The sequence below is a fragment of the Hylaeus anthracinus genome, unplaced genomic scaffold (genome assembly GCF_026225885.1).
Source record: "Hylaeus anthracinus isolate JK02 unplaced genomic scaffold, UHH_iyHylAnth1.0_haploid 12001, whole genome shotgun sequence".
NCBI lineage: Eukaryota > Metazoa > Arthropoda > Insecta > Hymenoptera > Colletidae > Hylaeus > Hylaeus anthracinus.
Window position 1 is genome coordinate 11918322 of NW_026534348.1, and position 25207 is coordinate 11943528.

The window sequence follows — 25207 nt, forward strand, 5'->3', positions numbered from 1 at the left end:
ATCTTTGCAGAAAAAAAGATCGAAGACTCGGGAGGGATCAACGTTATCTCGAAGAATTCATCTCTAAGTTTAAAGTTTAATTTAATTTCGACGAGAAACTCCAAATATTTTATTATACGAATGACGTCTCAATTATTAAGAACCTAGGTTTTTAAAATTGCCTCGATACAGGAAAATCTCAGTCGCTGGAGTAATACTTCAAGGTAGTGTAAGCATTCATTCGAGCTACCGTCGAATGGGGTCGCTGACCAATTCTCAAATAAAAGTTTGATCTTTTATAGCAGCCATCGCGCTAAGCACTGGGTTGCAGCAGTGACCGCGATGTATGTACTTCTTGGCAATGTGAGCATCAACTGGGATGATGATTACGCTCTCACTTAAAGGCCAATGAAGATAATAGCGGTTATCAACCCCGTGAGGTTACATAGGAAATTTTTAGTACGTGGAAATTTCTAATGGCTTGAGTGCTTTCTATGGGGAAGTAAATTACAAACATCGGTGTATTCAAAGGATTTCAAAGATTAAATTCCTTGGGAAAATTTATGAATTTAGCTTGCACAGACAATGGCAGACCAGTAAATTCCAGACAGGCTGAAGTGACTTAGCCCACGTGAATTCCACTTCATTATTATGGCATTTTTTTAACGGCTGGGTACATGGGTGTGACGAGATTCTGCGTGGGTGTTGCTTTCTAAGAGTGCTTTTTTCTATTCAGTAATCCTTATAATACTTACACTCATATTGTTAGTTGACTTTATAGAGTTGTAAATGTTGTAAATGTAATATAGTAATACAAAATTGTATTCGTGTTAAAGACAAGACTACATGTTTGTACCGAAGAGAACCATTCCAATCCAAAAACTCTAATCTCGAAATAAAAATATTAAATATCGGGGCAATTACTTCGGGTTATACTTATAAGACATCTCGACCAAAATCCTTCTTGAAACAATGTCTTTGGGTCACGCGATACAAAACCCTGACAAACAGTGAAACAACTTTCCTCAAAAACCTCTAATTCCCTAATATTATAGAAAATAGCAAATGATCGAAGCATCCCGAACTCGAAGAACGAGAAGAACTCGTCGCGTGCGTAGAACGCAACAACGCACCTTGGACGGAAAAAAAGATCGCGGTATACCGTTCCACGGAAATGTTAGAAAGTGTCAGCCACGGTGAATGCACGAGTTCGTAAGCGGAAGGACACTCACCGTCGCGTGTCTCAGGCCACTGAGTCGACGTCATCAGATGCCTCAACCTGAGCCACCTGTTCCTGCAGCTCTTGTGGTCGTAGCAGTACCAGCCACCTTCCAGGAAAATGATCCACCTCTTCGAGCCGTGCGACTTCCGCAGGTAAAATCCCGCCTGGGATCCGTCGTTGCAAGTGATCGACCTGTTGCTCAGGTAGACCCTCTTCAGGCCCCTCTGCTCCTCGAGTCCGTACCTCTCCAAGATCTTGATCAGCTTCTGGATCGTGTTGCTTTGGATCGCTGGCGAGCCGGCGGACACCGAGACCGTGTTCGTCGGCTTCTCCTCGGCGGCGATCGTCAACACCAGAGCCGTCAGGCACACGGAGATCTAAACAACAATGATTGGAGAACTATAGAACATTTTTAAACAAATTGATTGTCGTTTGTAGCCTTGAACGTTCAATGTTTCGAGTCTTCGTTAGTATATACAGGAAAGGTAGATGTAAAAATGCATCACATTCTTGAAATCAATTCTTTGTGTTAATGTTGATAAAAAGGAAGGAAAGTGGTTCGGTGTGAAATGTGTAACGTTCAGCATTTAATAAAATTGCATTTTCCGTACAATAACCCGCCAACTGGTCATTGGAAAAAGAATTCTCCGTTAGACGGAATTACATCGTCGAAACTTTTCTCAATTTTGAACATATAGGAGGGCTGGTCATAATTTAGGGAGGGAGCGTTGCTTTCGAAATCTTCGAGGGGCAGAGGTGGGGTACGCGGCGTACGAGAAGGCAACTTTGAATTTCGTAGCAGATCGTCGGATAAACATTTACATATTCCAGCAGCTTTCGTCGATCCCCCGTAACTTTTGCGTGAAAAATTTATCCACGTCAGCCGTAAACTCGCTCGGCGTAACGAGATTGAAAAATTTCAATTTCGAACACACGGTGGGAATCGAATTAACGAAGGTCAGTCATTTTCGGGAGTCATTTATAAACTGAAAACCTCGGTTAATCCAGCGTTAATCATCGCCTAGTTTACGGTAACGAGGCGAGATGCCGTGACTGAGTGAACAGAAATGGCGAGTTAAGGAGATAAGCTCTGCTCTCGTCGTCAGTCATCCGCCGTAGCTCGAGAATGCCCGAACCATCACTCGACTTGTTGGATAAATATCTCTCGGGGTGGAATATTGTTTATCGCGAGGGTGATGTTATTAAACCAAATGGATCCCACTAGCGTGCTGGAAACAAACGATAAAGTACTTTGAGCTGCAACATTTACTTATTAAAATGTCCCAGAGGGTGGATCAACGAGGTCAGGTTTTACAGCAGCGTTTCCAGGTGCATTACGCACGTTCGTTTCCTCATTACACGCTATCTCGAAGTATTCTCTATAAAATGTTTTATCTTAATGGATTGCTTGTATCATGCACGTTTATAATTTTATAGAATATTTTATCTTTGTACTTTATAGTACGTACTATGTTTATAATGTACTCTTTATCAAATATTTCGTCTTTATATATAAAGACATATTTGAAATATTTGTTAGAATTTGTGAAATATTTCTTACATATAGAAATATTCAGATACACGTCTGAAATATTTCTTATAATTTCTTTTAATGACAATAAATGGAATTAATTTTTTAGACTTGTCTTTTGGTTATCTTCAGGTATGCAGGAATATTAATAAAACTCACCAAGAAATAACGAACACCGAGTGAGATAAATGAAATTAGATATGAGCAAGATAAAATTATTGAACCATATCTGTGATTATAAAAAAAAACAAAACATTATCATATTTCTTCTCCTGAAAACATAATTTTTCAGTCTAATAAGCGTCACGAATAAATCGCCAGCGCGTTTTATTCGCCATGTAGGTATTACTCGAGTGATATGTCGCCCATCTCCGTCGCAGAAGGCAATAACAACGTCCGAGCAGCGTTAACGAACGAGGAACCAGCCGCGGGAATAATTTAAAAGGAGGAAACCTCGGTCCTCTGCGGCGCCACTCTCTCCTCCTCTTCCTCTTGTTCACCGCTTCATACCCGGTGTGTTTCGCCACAACCTTCCTTCAACCTTTCTCCTCCGCATGTCTCTCTCTTCTTCAGTGTTCTCAAATCTCTTCCTCTTCCTCGCGCAGCCACCTCTATCGGGATGCCTGGCTACTTAGGATCAAATTCCAGCTTCCAGAACGGTAGCCGGCGGCGGAAACACCTCGGAAACAGAAGCTCGTTCTGCCGAGCGACCAGATGAAAGGAAGCCGCCCGAGCCACAGTCACTGGAAAGGAGAAACGTTATTGCGACGCAATTATGATCGGGCATAATGGCCCGCGAACACCCGGATCGGTCCAAGAGCACGTCCACGACGACGCCAGCGGCGAGAAAGGGCCTAAATAAGGAGCATCCGGCGAGTGGCCGAAGCTGATTTCGAGCGAGGTAGATGTTCGAAAATGAAGAACAACGTGCTCCTAAGATAGGCATGAAAAAGACTTTCGATAAAGGTGAGGTGAGGTATAGGTAGGTACAGGTTTATGGCTATTGCAGGGGGGCGAGGAATTTAACTGACTAAAATTTTGTTAAATTTTTGAAATAACAAAGCACCACCTGAAATAAATTCTAAATATATTTATTATTTCAAATGGCGAATTTCCACGTAAAGTGAGAACGCGTAAAACTAAAGGCTCCCAGATTGAAAAACACGCTCTGCACAATTGCCGGAGATTGGCCCCGAGTCATTCTCATCGCTCTCTCGGAGTCCGTTAATTATGTGCCGAGTATTTCCGCTCGGGGAAACGGAATCTCTAAGCCAACCCCGGTTAACTACGACTAATCCGTGCAATGTCGACGTAGAATCCAGCCAGCCAGTCGTAAATATCATTTACGCTTCTCCAACGTTGCGGCTCGAGGGGTTCGCCGCGTTGCCCGGAAGGAAACTTCTGTTCCTCCGCCGCTTCACGGTCCGGTGATGCTCGATCGCGGAAAAACTCGGGAAAATCGGCTCCCCGTAGCCGTGCAGGGGACGCCAGGCGTCGTTCCTCGTCGATTTTACGACTGGGTCGTCGCTGCGAGCGTCATTCGCTCTTTCCGACAGAGGCCGCGACGAATTCGAACTTTCTGACGGATCGTAAATAAAATTCACGGCCCAAGGCCCTCCCACGCTTTGCGTAACCGCTTTATTATGCCGTAAATCAAGGCGTCCCTGCACTCGAAACCGCTGTTACCGAGAACGGGGGCCCCCCCCCGGGGGGGGGGGTAGGGTTTCTCTGCGCGTCGCGTCGGACCGTTCGCGAAAAACCACCTGGGAGGGAACGGAAATCGCCCCGTGTGAAGCACCCTTCCAGCCCTTGAGCGATAGTGACACGTAAATCCCCGCTCGAGTTGCTTTAATTCGACGCCGTTACATCCCCTATTAATTTCGCACGGTTTAACGCGCCACGCTGGCGTCGTAACGGATATCGCGCTTTACGGCGCGGACAAGGGCGGTTTTTGGCTAGGCACCTTCGTGTCACTCATTCGGCGAGCCTGGTTCGATATTTTTTGGGATGAACGAACTGCTGCATTGGAGATCGTAGATTTGGGAGATTTCGTTCTAGATGGAGTATTTTTGATCTACGTCCTTTGACCTACGTGCACATATACACATACCTAAGCTTCAAATTATATCAACGCTGTTACCAACTAAAAAAATGCTGCTACCATTCAAGAACATTGGAACCTTAGAACAAAGACAAGAATAATTTTTCCTCGCGCCATTGCAGCGATCATCCAGCAATCCCGGAATGAATTTCTATCAGGATATCACAAAGCTCGTTCTTCTGACCCACTTAAATTTATAATCCACCCTTAAGTCCACGTATAATTCGGACATCCCTCTCGAAGAACTCGGACCTGTGCTTATGAAAGCCTCCAGTCGTTCTTCTCGTCTCTGTAGTTTGCCAACTCTCTTCGCTTCCCCCGTTCTCCCTGGTCCACTCTTCCGCGTCCGGGGCATTAGAGGGTGTCCTGGGCGTGAAGGTGTCCGTCATGATTTGCCACCGGACGCATAATCCCCGTGACAAAGGCCGACAAAGTGACGGCTGTTACTGGCCGCCACTCTCTATTCAGCCCGTGGAGATTCCGGTAGCAGGTAAAACGTTTAAAGATTCCGAGTCTTCGAATCGGAGGATAAATCACGTCGCAAATAAACGGCTACGGACAGGGCTTCGCTCTGGCTCCTTTTCTTTCCCTTTGTTCCTCTAGTTTCGTTCAGTCTTGAACGGAATTTAATGAAAGTAACGATTGAAAGGAGCGATCGTTAACGAATAAGATTAATTAAGACCAGAATTTGGAGGTTCTATTTAGGTTTGAAGCTCCAAAGGAGAAACATGGCTGCCAGACACTAACTTCGATCAAACTTTGATCTTTTAGGATTCTTTCCAATTTTTTTTGTCATTCAGTAAATTCAAACGGTTTTAATTGTAAAACGAATGAAAACGATACGCCACATTTTATAAGTGATCCCAGAGTTCAAGCTCTTCCCCAAGTTCGAGATGAATTTAGGAACACAACCATCCGGACTGAATGGAAAAAGCGATCCTTCATAGATTGGATTTCTCGTGACAAGCGACCTGCACAGATTCTACACCAGCGAAATGAAAATAAAAGTCGATGAGATAAAGCCGATGAAAAACGAAACGTCGAAACAAGAAACGTTGGTGCTTGACATTTCTCGGAGAACTCAATCCGTTCGCAATCTCTTCTACTTGAATCCAATAATTTCGTTTTCAACGAGTAGTCCAGTATGACTCCATAGACTACTGTGTGAGGTATATTTTATTACTTTTACATGATGTTCTTATAAATGAGCAATAATTCCACTCTAGGATAAGAATGGATAAAAGTACTAGAAGTACTGGCAATAGAATGCTAAGAAAGCGTCTTGAGTTGCTGGTAGATGCCAGAAAAAACGTACTCTAGTGCAAAGGGTTAATTTCGACATACGAAGTTGAGCAGAATGTCTACTCCTGGAACCAAACAATGGCAGGCTAATAACCAGATGAGAATCCGAATTCTGAAAATCCAGCCTCGTGGTAACGCCGGCGGTCTCCATGCTGAAGACTTTAATTAGATACGCAGCGCGCCGCGGAGCCTGAAAATCGCGACTGCTTAATAGACACGCGAGCAAACGACATTAAAACTCCCTCTCGGGAGATCGCGTTAGGCGGGGCAACGAGAACGACGACGCCGGAGGGGAGATCTCAGGACGGCGCTGACAATTGCAGTCAATCTCGGTATAGAGCCTAGCTAACAGGTCCCTAGGCGGGTAAGAGCGTTCGTCGAGAGTTGCGGTGTAAGATCGTTAAGCCGCGGTAAGCTCGAAAGCGCGCCACCGAGCCGCGTCGTACTCCTCCTCGCCGTCGTCTTCGTCGGCTTGGTGGAAACCCCCTCCGAAGAAGCGGCGACGGTTTCTGTGTGCACACGCGGTTATGGTAATGCGAGGTTTGCGGTGCGTGTTAGCCGGCTGCGTGAGCGGCCCTCGTAATGGTAACGAGACGGTCTCTCACCATCATCATCAACATCCGGACGACGAAACACGATGCGAACGATCAACGACTGTTGCGGGTTCCGAGACCGCGGCCTCAAAGGTGCCGACCGCGATCCGCTCGCTGGCTATTTTTAACTTGTTTTCGCGTCCACCGTGAGTACCGAGGCACACCGGTGCTCTGTGCCTCGTAAGCGTGCATTCGATGGAATGCCACGCACCACCGGCCACACCGGAGCACCCGCGAAACGAATCGACCTTCTGGAAAAAAAAGGGGCTAGCCACTTCTCCGGAGACGGAGATGCGCCGACCGTGGAACAAAGAGGCTAACGAGGAGACGTCGCGCTTTCGGCGATTTGGAAGCCTGGGTTGATTGGTCGGACTTCTGACATTTCTTTTTTTTTTTTATTGGGGGAGAGAGTTGTGGAAAGTGGTGAGCATTTTGGGGGTGGTGAAGTAGGTTGATGAGGAGAGGCGACTGAGGGGTACTTAAGGTAACCAGAAGGTAAGAAGAGGTACTTTTAAGGCTCTTCTCATGAAAGTACTCTATTGTGATTTAAAGTTGACATTCGAGAACGGAAGCAATCGATACAGGCTCATGCCACAGGGGGCATTGTGCTTGGGAAATGGTTCAACAATTTGCAACGCCCTAGGAGGAAAGGAAGAAGACATGACAGATCGCTGCTTGGACTACTTGTAAACCTAGGAGATCGATCAAAAAGATTCTTATTAGCCCTAAACCTACCACGACCGGACGAATGACTGTTTGCAAATTTTTGTATACAGTTCTGTGGTGTTCATTTCATTAAAAAACCATAGAAAGAGGAGGGTGAATTTTCATAACACTGAAAAGCATATTTCACCTATTCGTTTGAATAACAAGTGGCATGTGTAGACACGTGGAATGACCTAATACCATACAAGCGTAACCCCTCGCCATTTGATTAGTACCTTGATTACTCGACCTGGTAACGTGACCCCCTCTTCATCAATCCAAGTTTCGCTGCATCCAGAAACTCCCAAACGCATCATACTGTTAATCTTAGTCCACATACCCAAGAATACCATCCGTTGCCTGCCAGAATACCCTCGCGAATTCTATGTTCCCGAGGTCTCGTCAAATTCTTGAAAGCACGCGATCCGCGGCGGCGATAAATATTCAGAAGCCGGCGGGCGTCAATATGGATACATTTGCTAGGTGGTTCCGCAGCCCTCGACAGCAAAGCGTTACTAAATCTCCGACGAGCAGCCTCGCTCTAGTCCGTCCGACATCTATCCTCGTCGACAGCTCAATCGATGGAGCTGGCCACGATCGAGAGTCGCATATCTCCTGCCGGCGGAACGGAGCCGAGCGGCCGTAGCCGCTAAAGAGGCCGACAAGCCGGCCCAAGGAAGAAGAAGAAGAAGAAACGTGCGCGGAAGATCTCAAACGCGCCGTCCTCCGTGCCAAAGATACGTTTTCAAGCGTCGATCGCGCTCCTCTCCGACCGACCGATGAGTTTCGAGCTACCCGATGTCGATGGCCTCGTTACGGGCCGAGGTTACGAGTCCTCGACCACGAACTTAGGCTAGGCGAATGCCATCGACTCTTCATTCCGCGCAATTTAGTCCTAGGATTTGTATGAGATGATGGCGACTCGAAAATTTGTGGGCTGCTGGGATCTCTGGGTCGATCAAGTTTGGGCATCCTTTATTTTGAGAAGATTGGTTTGATTGGTTCAACAAAAGAAAGAAAGAGGACATGACGGGTCGCTGCTTGGCCTACTTGTAAGCCTGGTAGTTCGATCGAAAAGAGCAAGCTTTCTTCAGTGACATTAGAACACAACTCCTATTTCAACATTAAAAAATGAAGTATCCATTCTTCACAAGATTGCAGATGTCAAAACCATCCACCATCCTTCAGTCCGAACACGTCCAAAAAATGAATATCTGTCATCCAACCTGCAGAGTTTTCTAAGTTTCCATACTTCGTCTCTGTCACTCGTCGGTAGCTTCTATTCCCACTAAATTGAATTGTTTATTCTAGGAAAAATCGTAGACGTTGGGCCCAAGTCAACTGAAAGTTAAGTCGGCCGAAAGACGACGATATGCAGCTAATCCGAAGAAGAAAGGATAGGCTCTTTCCATCGCGAGACAACGATCCACGAATCCCAAGGATCGGCTTCCGTTCCGTTCGTCTCGCGGAGATCGCGCGCGAAGATAGGTCAGCAGGTGTTTTCTGCGGTTCTCTCCTTACTTGCAACCCGTTGCGGTTCAATTTAGCTTTTTCTTATTTATTTCGGACCAGTCGGTTTGTGTTCGTTCGGAGCAGGTACGCGGCGTTAAATATGTATAGAGCGAGACACCTGACGCTGGAACATATACGTTTTTTCCCTCCTTTTTCGGCGTGTAATATGGCTGGTGTAATATTGTTACGAGTTGGTCACCTTCTACAAAATATTGTGTAACTCGGCCTTCAAAATGAAACTGCGTATACTTCTTGAATTTTTGCTACGTTTCATTAAACTATTATTAGTTGTGTACGATTACGTTTGACTAATAAATATGTAAACATTCTAAAAACAGTCGTACGATTTAACAAACTGTAAAGAGTTTTTCGTGGTCATTCCATAACTCAGAAATCTAAGAAAAATGGTCTCGGAGTTGACTACCTGCATATAACCAAATTGCTTGGAGTGCAAAGGGTTGAGTTACACTGGGATATAAAATGCTCCAAAAGTAGTTACTACTAAAAGTAAACAAGGAAATTTTTCACAAAGAAAATGGAATTACTCCAACCTAATGGACCCATGATCGCATGGGCCAGATCTGCCAGCATTATCTCAGGTCCCTCAAACTTCTGGGTCTGCATTGCGCGCAAACGCAAGCGGGACCAATCGCGAAATCTGCCGGCTAGGGCTTCCGGGGGAAAGTCCGGGGGCCGTTTTCACGGTAAATCGCGGCAAAAGGGGTTCGCGTAGCCGCGTCCAAGAGAAGTGCGTTGATCCCGGGTCGCCTCGGAGAAGACCGACCGATAAATTAGTTGCCAGAAGATATCTCCTTCGCTTTTCCTTCGTTCGAAAGGCGCACGGCGGCCAAAGCCGCGGCAGGCCGAGGCGAGGCGAGGTAGGGCAAAGGCAGTCATATTTCAGCCCTTGTTAGGCCGAGGGGCCCCCGCCGAGACGGGATGGGGAGAAAATCTCTTTGACTCGCCGCTCCGCGCCTTAATCCACTGGCGTATACCCTATCTTGCCACCTGCTCCCTCTTCCTTCCTCTGTCCCCCTTCTACTACCTCTTGTTCTTCTTCTTTTTCTTCGAGTCCACCCCTCCCACCTTTATCTCGGACTATCCACCTCTATCTTTCACTTCGTCTCTCTGTTGCACTCCCTCTGTCCCGCTTCTGCTGTCTTACGCGGGCTCGTCGGGCCTTCTCTCTCATCCTCGAGTCCTTCACCATAAATTACAGGGGATATTATGGCGTGCCTCTACCCCCTCTTGTCTCTTGTTCCGGATGCGAGCCGGGGTACGCGCGCAGGGCACGTTTACCCTCGTCGCGGCGCAATTTTTGGCTGCCGCGGCGTTGATAACATGTTTCGCGAAACGACTCGCGAATTTGGGGACGGTGTTTGGGTTTTAACCCTTTGTACGCGAGGCCTTTTTTTCTGGTATCTACCAACAACTCGAAATGCTTTCTTAGCATTCTATTGCCACCAATGCTTAATGTTAAATATTTGTTCTAACGAAGGGTGAGATAAGTTATTCTTGTAAGTGATAATGGATGTAACATTTAACTCCGATTAAACATATAAGGAGTAATTTTGTTCTGTCATAATTGTCAAAAATGAAATGGATTCATTCAATGGAGAATTAAGGAGGTCAGAAAATAAATGCAAGAGAATTATATCTAGGGGTTGTGTGTTTCAAAAAAAATGTAAACATTCTTGTTTACTCCAAAAGTAACCGATAGCTTGTGACTGAGATTGAGAAAAGCTGGACGGTTTACTAAATACGAACGTTTAGCGGTACCATCGGTAAGAATGAAGATGTTGCTGGTTCGTAAAAAGTAGCAGGATAGCAGCCGAAAAATGTGGGGAAGAAACCCCCGCGAAATTACCAGCTGTGATCGAAGTATTTTTCTGCGGAGGAACGGATGATGATGATGTTCGCTTTGTATGCAATGACCGTGTTCGCCTCTGCTTTGGCGCACGTTGAAACCGCAATTTGCACAAGCTGAGATTCGGAGGTATCCCTTCCGTGCTGCGAAACCGCAAGAATCGCGATTTCTGACCCTTGAAAATTGCCGAAATTACCAAAATCTGGCAACAAACATCCGAGAAGGGTACAAAGTGTTCGTCGAAAATATTCGGCAGAAACTTCACCGTTTTCCTTGCATGCTTCCAAAACGGAGGCACGAATTTGTATGCTAAGTGGAGAATAATCGTCGATGAAATTGTTCAATGTTCACGCTTTCCTGCGATTCGTTTTACGGTTCATTATGTAATCGCGGTTGAGGGGCCCCGGGTTCCGAGAAACCGTCGCGTTCCTTTCCCCGTTTTTCTGTTATAGAAGTGACGCGGTAACTGGTTTAGCTCATAATTCCCTCGATTATCTCCTGTTGACGTTAATCGAGTTCCTGGATACAAATCACGACAGATGGATCCCGCGAAAAACTCTAATGATGGAGCGAAGCTGAAGCTGAAACAGGAAATTTTGATTTTGAGATAAACTACGAAATACGACTTTGTCAGATATTAGAAGTTTGTTGAGAATCTATCGACATTGCAGTTGATGTCGAATTTGTCAAAGAATATTATATAGGATAAATAATAAACAGGTAAGACCTGACAGTACTGTTGCGCTATTTGTGTTTGTAACTTCATCGAAATTCAAGCATTTCATTCAAATTCATTTTCTTTGACACTTGACTATTAGAATTAGCTTTTTTAGTTCTTCAGTGAAAAGCACTGTCGCCCATATATGGATGACGTGGCGATCAACGTGTAAAATATGGAATACTACCGAATTTTACAACACAAGCTCATAAAAAAATGAATACACATCTTGCCGAACAATCTAAAACGAACGATCCCTCAAAATGAAAAATTCCTTAACCGACCAAGCCCCGATTCTTCAAAACACAACCGATATCCCTCCTCGATTGCATCCTCGCTACCAGACCAGAAGCGAATGAACTCGTCAATTTGGAGTCTTAAATAAGAGGATTAGGTCCGAGGTTGGCCAGCGCTCCAACAACCGTATTGATTCCGGAGCCCCGCCGTTGAAAGGACCATAATTGGAGCAAACTGTCCGCGGTTCTGGTTAATTCGCCGGAGAAGTTAGCGCGCACGGCGATCACGTGCACCGCTCGAATCCACGACGTGTTCGAGGTTGGGAACGCTAGACCCCGGAGGCGGACGCGATCGCCGTGGGCAGAAATCTATCGGGGCGAGCGTGCAAAGTGGTCGCGAGTGTGGTGGTTTGGCACGGTGGTCGTGGTCGTCGGTTACGGTGGTAGAGATCGGCGGTGGCGTTGGTGGCGCTGCGGCAGGGCCGCTGGCAGCGTCGGCGACGGCAATGGTAGCGGTGGTCCATCGGAGTAAATATATTGGATGGCGGTAGGATTGGTGGCGGTGTCTTCCGCTCTCTACTTGAGCCGCGTGCCCGCTCGCTCGTTCACGCCCGAGGTGCGCCTTTGATGTGCCGCCTACACCGCGTTCTTGCTAACTCTCGCGCCGCCGACTCGTCGGGATTGTGTTTTTCTTTCGCGGCAAAAAGACTCCCCATCCTCGTTCCACCACTCCTCTCCTTTTCTCTCTTCTGTTCATTTTTTTTTTCTGTTAGCCAAGCAACTCGCGCCCAGTAATAAAGGAGAGTCCGGAAAAATCGTGACGAGCGACCGGCAGCCTGGTTGAATCGCGACGCTTGGCCTTGATTCGGAAGCGAAACGAGACGATGCGAAACGGAGGATCGATTATCGCCGGTCGTTTGAGGAATCGACCGCAGCGGAAACGACGTTTTTGCGAACCTCCCCTCTTCCAGCCTATCCCGCTGCTCGCGGCGAATCCCTTCGACGGTCATGCCGCAATTTGCCGGGGAAATTTGTTTAGAGTCACCTGGAGGACCCTCTTCGGATCCTCTGGGTAGAGGGTAGGCGAAATTTCGTACTTGGTGCCTTTGTGGTGGCTTGCAAGTGATCGAATGGATGTAATGAAATGCAATTTTTGTTACGGCGATGTGATGGTCTATTTTCAACAGTACTGAGAAGGAAGTGAAATTAATGAAAGCTGGCTTCGTTAGCTAGTAGTCATATTTCTAACTCGATCGCGCAGAAAAATGATTGTTGAAGGGTCGATACTTCTCGAATACTTATGCATAGGACGTACAGTTATATTTCTATTCACTTCCATTAAGACTTCAAACGTTTACGTACTCGTTTCTCTAGATTTCAACTGGAATTTAAGTTCTCAGTTTCGGAAAGAATAACACCACAGTAATTGGATGCTGAATGCCAAGATCCATCGAAGTACTATCACTAAAATGCCAATAACTTTTGCCAGAAATTCCGTTTAATTACTTATTATATAGACTGTATAGTCCAGAGAGCACGAAAGCTACCCCAGGGAGTAAACCCTTTCCATTGGTGAACTGGCACGGACACGATTGTTACAAATAAGCCTTGTTTGCAACACTCGATCAACGAGAAATTTCACACCATAAGTGCACCGTAACCTCGCGTTTTGTCCCCCAGTGCATATTAAGGACAAAGGTCACAGGTACTGAATAATAGCGAGGATAACAACGTGAGAACTCGATATGGAACGCATAGTCAGTGGTGGGTCGAGATCAAACTGTACGTTTCTCTTTGTTCTCGATGTTGGTCCCCCGTCGAACAGGTCCTTGAATAGGTAACCATCTAGGAACTCCTATGCGCTGCTGGTATTCGGTGGTATTCAGAGCCCAATTAAAACCACAGGCACTCTGTTAATCAGCAATATTGGTTGGTGGAGTTGCGAACACGAACACGGACACGATTCCGTTGTCTGTCCCGGAGGAATAACTGTGTCAATGTCTCGAAGTTGCGCCACGAGAAGAACGCGGAACAAAGACGTTCGACGTGGCCGCGAGGCAAGCTAGATACAATCGAAGTCGACATAGAGGGACCAACAAAAGTGTTGGCACTCAAGGATGGGTGTCTATTCAATTTTATCGGTCTTTTAATAGCGTTCTTATGCAAGCTAATTGCATGTAGTTAAAGTAGAGTTGCTAATCTTCCAAATGAGATTTTCAGAACATTTTCGTGGGTAACTGCAGTAGCCACTAATTTCTTGATGGTTCATTTAATTTATTCCAAAGATATCCTTCTCTTTTTTTTCGTATTCTCTTTTCTTTCCTGTCTAAGGATCTGTTTGTCGTGCATGGTTCCCTCACGGACATTCTTCACGCGTGCTCGGCCCGCACGCGGACCTTTAGTGCATACGTACGCTTTCCGGAAGCCCCCACGAACTTCGGCGCACTTCAAAGGTTCTCTCCGTGTTGATCAGCGCACCGGCGTACAAATCGATAATGCGATTCATAGTTGCTCCGTGACGGGGTTTCGCCGCAGCCTTTTGTAACGCGGACATCCCGGCCGACTCGTATAATCGGCTAGAAACACGCCGACCGATGTAGACCTCTTTGCTTTGCAGGGCTTTAAGCGGGAAAGCTACGTTGATTCGCGTGTTAATCCCTCAATCGAGGGAGTCCATCGCGACAACTGTCTGGTGATCTCCAATGTTCGACAACAGTTCATTTACATATGACGGATATGAAGAGTATCGGTTCCGTATTAATTTTAAAGAAATAGTAGTATAATTTATTTTTTATATTATGATTCGTACAGTTGTTGAATTATTAACAAGAAGAAATATATTTGAAAATTCCTACGTTAAATACAATATTTGGAAATACTTTTGACTTTGCACTTGCCTTCCAGGCATTTAATTAATTAAATAGAAAGCAACGTCACAGGTAATGTTTGGCTTTGTTCAACCTCTTGCTTTAGAGTTCTTATGTTAACAGCAGACATCTGGTAGCGAACACGGTAAACGGAAAATTTGTCCAACCTCATTTCCATAGATGTTCCTTTGAAGTCGTTTCTGGTATCCACCGTCCAGTGCAATGGCATGAAAATACAACAGTCCAGAAAAATAAACTAAGCCTATTCGAATCGAATCAACGCACAAGTTTATTTTTCTCGTCTCCGACCTCATTTCCGCATTTTGGTGAACAAATTTGATCGCGATATAGATGCTTCGATCAGTTAACTAATCGAAGATCATAGGTTCAGCCAGCATGGGTCGCTCAGGGATATTCATATTGACTAGCATTAATTGAAATCAACTATGTCCCCGGAGCTTGCTTATCTACACAATCCAGTAATGTAGGTAAACATAGTTAAGGAATCCCTTGGGACCGAGTCAATATACATAACACAGACCATTACAGTACTATGATTTTTTATGTCGATGATCACATGACCAATATGTATGGGTGGATCAAGCAATAAGTTTGTCTAGATTAATTTTCAAAAACATTCTCAATGAAACACAAGTAGTACAAATACACTAGTAATCTTCCAAAAATTAAACGATACTTCGAAACTTTAAATATTTGTATGATACTGTACACGTTTAATTGTACAACTGTTTAATTAATCTTTAACGAATTAAACCATTTCCAATAATCGAAGTAACGATGCAACGCCGGTGTAAGTCTCTGTCTTGAAGACAGTGTATTCCATTGCGATGGAAACAGAACTCGAACTTCCAGTTCAGATGCAGTTTATGGAGGATGGAAAAGGTGACTGTGGAAAGTTTCTGCGCGTCAAAGGGCGTATGAGAGGGCACCTCAACAAATTTGCAAAGGGTTGGCAAGAGCACGCGTATTTATTCAGGCGTTCTCCTACCCTCGCTTCCTCGAAGACCACTGCGCCACTACCTTCTCGCTGTCCAGTCGCTTCCTTTGATTTCACCTACCGGTTCTCTTCCTCTTCTTCGTTCACTGCCACCCCTATACTCTTTCCTTCGGGGATCACCGTTGGATTCGATCATTTTCAACGTTTGTCTCTGTTTTGTCCTTGTCGTTCTTTAAGTGTGACACTTTTACCTTCATTATACTCCCCCATTCTTTCTTCTTATTCATATTTTTCTCTCGAACATATACTAACATTTTTCATCCCTCATCATAGATATTGTTCTTTTCTTTACCTGTTAATTGTTGTTAGGTGAAGGCTACCATTTGAAAGTTGAAACTTTTAATTTCAATATTTTCTGAATCCTCAAGTATTTGCAAACCAACAAAATCTATCATTTTAATTGGTTTTATCTTTCCTTCCTCTGAATTTTACTTTTCATGTCCAAATGTAATTGAATATCGTATAACTTGAAAAGAGTTTTTCATTCAATCCTCTAACCTTCACCTGTTCCCTCTTGTCACAAATTTCTCCATTTATACGTCGATAACTACTCCGTCATCAATTATATTCACGTTATCCCTAAAAAAATCTGCTTCCTTCGCTCCTCCAATTTGCCAAACATTTGTTACTTCTTCTCCCATACTCAATCCAGCCATTTCGCATCCCCGAGACCACCCCAAGCCGGATCTCCTCATTTTTATTTCACCTCTGCCTCGAGTCCACAAACGTCCCCGAAGCCGTCCTTCCTCTTATCTACACTTTGAATTCACACTTGCCCCTCATCCCTCCCCGCCGACGTCTCTCATCTCTCTCCGGGGCCATCGCCTCCTTCGTTCCTCCATCTCCAATAATGTCTCAACATCAATCCCTCCGGTTTTCCTTCCAACCCCGAAACGAATCTCACAGTTTTCACCCCCTTCGCCCTGTTCACATATTTCCCACCCGTTCTTTCCACCGACCTCGATCCTCTCTATTTGCCCATCCCCTTTCCTTCTTTGTCCTCCGTTGGGTTTGCCGTCTTTCTGGCCCCCGTTCGTTGTTCGTACGTCCGTGTATATATCGGAGCCAGCGTCTCGGCGCACAGTCGGTTCACCGTACGGTGGACCCGAGGAGAACCGTTTGATCTCACCGCCAGAGCCAGATCGGCGAAAGGCCTTTTTCTGCGGGCTCCGAGAGAGCTTGAAGCCGACCTCAAAGACTTGACTGATGACTTGCGGCCACGACGACCACGCGGGGACCGGCACTCGGGTCCCGCGAATCGACGCCGAAGAAGGAGAAAGGATGAACGGGGAGGAAGATAGACGGACGGCGAAAAATAAGTGGAAGAAGGTGGGTCCCATCGCGCAGGCTCGATCCCGATGTTCTAGCGGGGAACACCGATATTCCTGGGAAGACGCGTGCCTACTCGCGTGTCCAGCGTTTCGGGATTCCCCCGGCCTGCCGGCCCGGGGGGCCCAAAGGCCCCGCTCGTCCTGACGATCGCGTTACCCCCGTCGATCTGTCCTCCTTTTTCAACGATCAATTCCTGCCTCGCGGGGCAAGCCGAGGGGACCTAGAGGGAAGTTTTGTGGGCAACGAATGGGAAGATAGAGGAGTATATTGTACACGAAGGGAGAATATTCTTCTTTGGGTGATTGGACGAATGTGAAACTCTCCAATTATGATAAGAAAGGATCTTGAGACCCTTTTTTAAAACTCCTGGAAAAATATAGAAATTAATTCTGTATACGTTCTTTGGTCACCCCATTTAAATTTCTTTCAAATGCACCGTCGTCTTGAATGCGTTTTACTTTTAAAATAGACTGCTCCATAGTACAGGAACAAGAGATTCTTTTTAGTAGAATCAATTTTTCACGGGTCAAGCAACGCGAGTCGCGACAAGGTTTTTCATATCTCGTGTAGCAGCTTCCGTAGATCCTCGAAGTGCCCCATATCATGCTCAGGAGACAAATGGCTCCCCATTCTGACCACTTTAACTCACCATTTGCGCAAGATAAAGTTGCAACGCGGAGGTAACCTCGCTCCTGCGCAACAGTTTCCCGTTCGAAAAATGCGGATCTGTTCAAGCCAGAGACATTACAAAATTTAACTCTTTGCACGCGAAATTCTTTTTTTCTGGTGTCTACCAGCAACTCGAGATGCTTTCTCAGCAGTCTATTATCGCGAATGCTTAGATTGATTTCGCGGATGTAGCCCGATTCGTGATCGCAAACTAATTTGAGATTTGAAAATCAAGTCACCTTTACCTCGTCGACGATCATTTCATTGACACTTGGAGTTCCAAAGAAATTAAACCTTCAACAAACGTTAACGTTGGTTGATTTACTGCGTCAAACCTAGTGGCGACCGAGAGTCGCCTCTCGAGTTACTGCATCATGTTGAAGTGTGACTGAGAATCACCTCTCGAACGGATAGGGTTAATTCAAATGGGAGTTTCTTTTTTCTCCATTTTGAGTAGCATTACAAGGGATCTTAGATCAACTTTCGGGAGTGTCGACGTTGTTCCCCGGCCAAGTGGCGATCGAAAACGTCCGTAAGTCGGGGAGCCGTAATCCAGGGTGCGACTGTAATCGATAACGCTCGCGAGAATGGTCCTGCACGTGACCAGGAGGAAGGAGACCTGGCGGACGGGACCACGGCCGGGAGGGGGGAGGGGGAGGTGTAAGAGAGAAGGAAAGAAAGGGAGAGGGAGTATCGGGGGCTAGTCAGGTCAGCGTCGTCGACGGCTGGCTGGGCTCTGGGGTATACGAGGAAGAGAAGCGTTGTTCTTGGGCCCAGCGTTCGGAGGGGATGGCTCGGAGGAGAGGAACTGTCGGCTCCTTTGAAGTCGGTCGGTACCGTGTGTAATTAGGCCGCCGCTCCCCACCCCGCCCTCAGCCTCTGATCTCGCCGCGCTGTGTCGCTAATTGCTCACCGCCCCACGGCAGAAGCGTCATCGTCGTCGTCGTCGTCGTCGTCATCGTTATCGTTATCCTCGTCCGCGTCTACGTCAGGCTCCTCGTAGTCGTCGTGGACGCCGACGCCTTTTCACCCGACTAGTCCTCTTAAGTGTAACGAACTAGACAACCTGCACCCGTCTAACCCAACATCGGCCGGGCGCTAATTCCGAGTTGGACCGTTTCGTCGGACGTGCTTCGGTAGCCAACTGTAATTTCCTGACCAGAAGCGTGGTTTCTTCTGGCACGAGACGAAACTTTGTTGCGTTCCGCGCGTGCACACGATAGGGAACCCAGCCCGAAGCGGTGTTCGGAAGAGGGCTCTTTTGGATACGCTCTCCCACCGCTTCGACTATCGGTAGGTGGAAGGTGGATTGAGGAGAGCAATGGCCAGGGAGATATGCGTTTGATGGTCTCTGTTGTTCTTGGGCATCGGTGGATATCGATAGTCACGGATGGAGTTCGAAACAACTGAGCTTATTTTCACTTTTTGAGCAAAGTTTAGGAAAATAAAGTCCCCCTATAATCGAGAACGGTGATTATCCTCACTGCTAAAAAAAAACATTAGTGAAATAATCTAACCATTCCATGACTGCACAATTGGGAAGTTGCAAGAGTAGTCATTGAGCCCCTGTTTCTCTTGAAAAAATTATAAAAATGGATGTCATTAAAAGAAACCTCTCTCGAGTTACTTTTGTTATCTTTCTACTCCCTTTGGAATGGAGGTCAAATTGAACACGAGTTATAGTTTCCCTGGAATGTAGACTCGAAAATTGTTGCTTCCCACGAGAAGTTCCATTCGTCGTGGAAGCTTTCGAGAAACCAATAGTTTCCCTGTCTCGGGTACAGTTAGAATTCTTTACGAGCCTGTCTAACGCCACTCCTGCAATTTTTTACGTTTGCATTCCGACTGCAGCGGTCTCTCGGTCTTTAGGAAAAATGCTTGGGTCCATAATTCCCGTCTTGCGACGAGACAATGACTCGTATTCAGGACATCCAGCTAGGTAGAAAGGCGCCGGCGAAACGAGCGAGAGTTGCGGGCGCCAGATATGCTTTCCTAAACGAGTCGCGTCAAAGTTCACGACATCGGTAAAAATCATCTAAACCGTCGGGAAATATCGAGCACCATTTCATTATTACTATCACTTATTCCATTCAATAACGTTTGCGATATAAACTGGCTCCTGTGAATAATTGCTATTACATTTCTGAGACTTACGTACGTTTAAGTAGAAGATGTATGTACTTGAATTTAATATTTAAAAAGAGATTGAAATGCAAAAACACACTTGTGGATAGAATTAATTTCCAATCATATTTGGAGTCGGGTTTTATATGTACAGTCATTAAAAAAATCTGTTTAAATTAAACGATAGGTTTGATATTTTCAAAGAAATGCCATTATATATAAACATGTACTTGAATAAACTTTACACCTGCTCGTATTTATAATGAAATATTTATTTGAAAATATCAAACTTACCATTTGATTTAGACAGATTTTTTTAATAGACATACAAGGTACGAGTATTTATGAGACTGAGTGTATGTAAAGTATAGAAGTAAACAAAATACCATCATCTACTTGCGCCCAACTCAGTCAACGAATACTTCTCCATATAAATATCAACGCATATATGTTATCTCGCGACGATTCCGCCCTATTTCGACAAAGCAAGCTCACGAAGCATTCTCAAAGTCTTCTTCTCAATATACGCAGAGGGATTCGGTTCGCGAATCTCTCGGAAAACACACTTCTGGCGAAGTGAAACTTGTCGCGCACACGGAGAGAGGGGAGGGATGATAAGAGATAGATGAGCCCGACGATCAACGAGGAAGACGGAGAGGGAGGAGACGGATGAGCCCAGAGAGATTCGAATCGATGCGCCGACTATGCGTGGCGCGCGAGATCACAGACAGAATCCCGACGTAAACAGGCTTAAACTGTAATCTCTGCCTTTCGGCTCCTCTCAGTGGAATACTTGTTGCTCCTCTACCCTTTGATGTCGGTCATGCACTGCTCCAAATCAATTTGGACTCATTAACGGGCTGGAACACGGTGCCAAAGGATATCCGAGCAAATATCGCGTACCATTAACCTTGCCTCTTTTAGCAGGTGCCGCGGTGGACGGGCCGCAACGGAGCTCTTTCAGGGCTCGTTCCTTTTGTTCGTCGCATTCGATCCCCTGTTTCAGGAGACGCGATTTCGGAATCGATTCGCCGTCTGGCTCGTTTCTGGATCGTCGCTCGATCGCGATTACTCGACGATTCGGGGCTCCTGAAATCGGATTGGGTTTCCCGCGTTCCAGGAGCGATGGGAATTTTTAGAGAAAGATCTGAGGACTGGGGGGGAACTTCAAAGCAGCATGGAAATTCCTCGCGGAGCATGGCGTGTTTCACGGGCAAACGATTGCGACAGGCTATGGGGCCGTGGACGGATTGGTCCTTTCGTGGGTGGCTGGGACTGTGTTGTCAGGATTTTGAGCGGATGATATTTCTTTGGAAAATACATCTATTGTACATTGGTAGCATAAGTACTGAGAAATGAATTTTAATGATGTAAAAAATAAAGAGTTATAGTTGTAGTCTTGATAAGGAGGACTTGATGTTATGCTGTACTTAAAGTCTGTGAATAACCATGTTATGTTTCATTTTAAAACGGATTTTGTACATGGTGTGGATGATATTGTTTATAAGTATAATATAAAATGAGGCATAAATCTTAATGTCACATGAATATATCATATAAAAATTTAAACTTCCTGAATTAAGACGAAAAAAATGATTGTAAACTGAGAACAATTTCTAGACAGTTCACTGGAATTTAATATTAAGCTACGTATGAATATACTGAACTTTTGGCGACAGTAAAACGGATTAATAAACATTGCAAGGTATAAAACAGTCACTATGAACGATCCAGCCACGATTCTTCTCGTCAGTCCATAAAATAATTCGTCCTAACTATCCAACAACTCCGAACCGAAAAGAGGCTCCAAAAAACACTAGCTACGAGTCTCTAAAAAAAAAAAAAATCGTTTAGTTTTACGAGACATCGTAAGTTCTAATTAAATACAGAAAACTCGATAAAACCGCGGTGAATTATAATAAAAACCGTCGTTCGGGATCCGGCGGTACGTCGTCCACGAAAATAGCGGAATTCTCGAGACGATCGGCGTTATCTCCGTGCTTCGATAAATTAAAATAAAATTCCTTGGACGTTGAGCGACTCGAAGAATTCAAATTTAATTGATCGTGGATAGGGTGATGCGACGAAGGAAAGAGTTTTGGCGCCACGTACCTCGTGACAGAAGGCACCCCACGAGCTGTCGGCGAAGAACGGCGATAAATTTAGGCGAGCCGTGCGGGCCTCGCGGTTTGTCGCGCGTGTCTAGAATCGCGCGTGTAATTTATTACGTGTTCGAGGATCGCGTGCGGCCACGTTCGGGCACATGTGCCGCCTACATAGCTGGAACTTCGATTGAAGTTTGAAGAAGTTGAGGGTTCTTTGCTCTTGAACCTACTGGGTGAATTATCGCTGCATTTTTGTGGTGCAATTTAATTAATCATAGTTCTCATCACACATCACGCCTTACATTATTTATTAATTTAACCGAGTTCATTGTACCGATATACATCTGTGTTGTACAATATATGTATAAGATGGCTGCTTGGGGCATGGGCCTTCATCGATGCTCAACGGGAACGTCGGTAAATACTAAAATTTCTAAGAAAGGTCAAACGCAAAATTATTATTATTTTCTCTAAAGGAAGGACCATAAAAGTGTATACAACAGGAATTACGAGCATCACAACAGTCTCCTCAAGCCAAGAGAATTTATTCTGCCCATTGATTCTAATTTTCACGCCCTTAAAAATGTCACATATTTTCAAAACGGAGTACGTTCACATCAGAGCCGATTATTAAACCTTGCTCCCGGCTTTTCCGTCAAAGTTCTGTTAGTTTAAGCAACCATCTCTGAAATCCCGTCACAAAACGTGTGGCACCGATTAAACAATACTAAATTGCGCCGTGCTCGCGGGCCAAGACCGTGAACAAGGGCCTGGAACAAAGGCGAAAAAGTATCTCGACGGGGTGGGCGTGCTGGCAAAAGTCAAACGACCCTTAGTCGCCCGTGGCCGGAATTTTGTTCAAAGGCTTTCGTTAAATCGTACTTAAAAGTTAAAGCTCGAAGCGTAAGCAAAGGATCTGGCCAACGGGATGAGGCGAGGTTGGAACGGAGGGAGATGGAGAAGCATAACAGGAGGCCGTGAAAGCAGAACCTCGAGATGATCAAAGAGCGTTAAAAGAGGATCGGGTTTGTCTTGCCGCTACTCGTTTTACGTTCCGCGTGCGTCCGGGCACATCGTACACGCGTCATCCCTGCGGCGAAATAAACACCTATGAAAATCTACTTTCCCCGATGATGTACGCGTCTTTAGCGCTTTTGGTGAAATTTTGGTATTACTGAAAATAGGGGAGAATAATATTTGGGTAGAAGGTATATTTAGATCTTCAAGGCGCAATTTGTTGAATGTGTCGGTAAGATTGTTATGTTAATGCTAGACTTTTCAGGGTAGTGCGGATTCTGTATTTTTAAATTGGAGAAGGATTGAGCATATCGATTCAGCAATACAATTTGCATCCTATTTTGATCATTGTTACCAAAAATTGGAGCAAAAGCATTATTAATGGTTAAGTAATTTCAAAAAGAATTAGCAGTTCTAGTGTTAGGAGATACTCCAGATAAAAATTTAGAGTACAAATCACGGTTTGATTTTGGAGTAGGTATATAAAATACTGGAGCAGGTATGTAAAATATTTAATGATTGAGTAATATCAAACCAAATTTTAACAACATGAGTTAAATTCAACTGTTTGATAGTTGTAGTGTTAAGAGGGTCAAATATCGCCAGAATGATACACATCATTTTGGAGTACATAGAATTATGAATGACGAAAACTGAATTCTTAATAACTGAAATTATTGCATTTTTATTAATGTCACCTCTCCAGGAACACATTCCAAGCTCACGAATGTGAGGTCACCCAGGTAAATCCGTCCACGTTACTCGATTTACAATTCATCCCCTAGATAAAAACATCTCACAGTTTCATACTGTGGCACTATATCCAATAAAATCCAGACGACAAAACTCACCTGAATCTCCGTCCTCATCTTCGCAGTCCTCGTCGCCAAGAAGCACACAATTCAGGGGTAGCACCGTAGAATCCTCGAACGCCTAGATCACCCCTCGATCATTTTCATCTGCTCGAATCTGGTTTCAAACGTACAGTCTTCACGTATCGCAAACACTACCGCGCTCGGTCATTCTCGTTATCGTGAAACCGCGCTCGCGCGAGATCGTCCAGCTGGTGACAGCAGCCTGATCGAAGAAACTGGCGGTGAAGGGTTGTGAATGCTGGCCACGTGGTGGCAGAACGCATGAAAACACGAGGACCGGGTGCGGCCTGGTCTGGGCTCCGACGCACGTCCCGGTTGACGGTTCGCGGCGCACTGCCGCCACTTTCCGCTTCGCACGCTTCCTCTTCTTCTCCTTCTTCGTTCCTTCCGCCGCAACGAACCCTTCTTCCGAGTCACGAGGACCCGGTGCGCGCACGTGCCGTGCCACAGGCCGAGAAACAGCGACTGACACCTCCTCTTCTTCGCGCTTCACCCTTTCTCCTTCGTCGTCGCTTCTCTGTCTTCGCCCCGCCGTCCGGGGGCCCCTCTTCGTCGCCGGCGGCCTCTTCTTGCTCTTTAGCCGCTTGTTTGTTGTGGGTGTTTTCTTTGGCGGCCGCCTCCGAGCCGCTCTTTTTCGTACCCGGAAGAGGAGAAGAGAAGATTAATCGACGGGGACTTCTCCGGGGCGAGAGGAACGTTCTTCCCGATCTCGAGCTCTTTCCCTTCTCGATCCTGGAATTGATGGACAATCGATTCGAGCAACACGCGAGGTTTCTTGGGATCCTTGGTCTTCTTTCTTGGTAACGCGATGGATTTTTCTTGTCGACTCCTTCGACCCTTTTTAGAGTCTTAAAATCGTGAAATCGTGTCACTGAGTTGGTGCGCTCTAAGCATCGATCTGGAGAATCTTCATCCAGAAGTTAATGTAGAAATTCGTTGACGATTCCTGTAATTTCTTTAAGATACAAAGGTGCGATGGCTCGAAGTCAGTTTCTCCTCAGGTGTTCGTGGCTTCGACCGGTCGGTCGTTTCTTCTGCTGGCCTTTGCGTTCGGAGACGTTTCAGGTACGAAATTTCGTTCCGAGTGGCTGGAGGCTCCTTGCGCCATCGGAGCTTGGCACTGACTGACAATCGGGCCAGGTTAAACCGCGCGAAGTAACCAGACAACAGAGTGTCGGGGCGGGGGGAGGCACCAGGTCAGGGAGAAACGGGCGGAAAGCGACGGGAGAGGGGCGTCGGAGAATCCCTGCCACGTGGAGGGTTGTTTTGATTAGAAATTATGTCCATCGAGCTTCCCCCACTCGGAACAAGAACTCAGGTGCGCGAGTTTACAGGTTGAAATGTACCAATTATGATACTTGGATGATTTTTAAACAATGTTTTTTGTTGATAGACTCTTTATATGTAGATACATGTTTTGATATTCATATCACC

The 25207-nt window shown here is 45.6% G+C and overlaps 1 protein-coding gene across 1 annotated transcript in view; it reads right to left on the minus strand.

Moving 5' to 3' along the window:
- LOC128890729 (palmitoleoyl-protein carboxylesterase NOTUM) overlaps window positions 1-24373 on the minus strand; it is a 30659-nt gene extending 6286 nt beyond the window's left edge. The window contains exons 1-2 of the mRNA XM_054149508.1: window positions 23750-24373; window positions 1212-1578 (exon numbers count right to left, since the gene is read on the minus strand). Coding sequence (XP_054005483.1) covers window positions 1212-1578; window positions 23750-23767 — 385 coding nt within the window. The 5' untranslated portion in view covers window positions 23768-24373. The remainder of the gene's footprint in view (window positions 1-1211; window positions 1579-23749) is intronic.
- Between the last annotated feature and the right edge of the window lie 834 nt (window positions 24374-25207).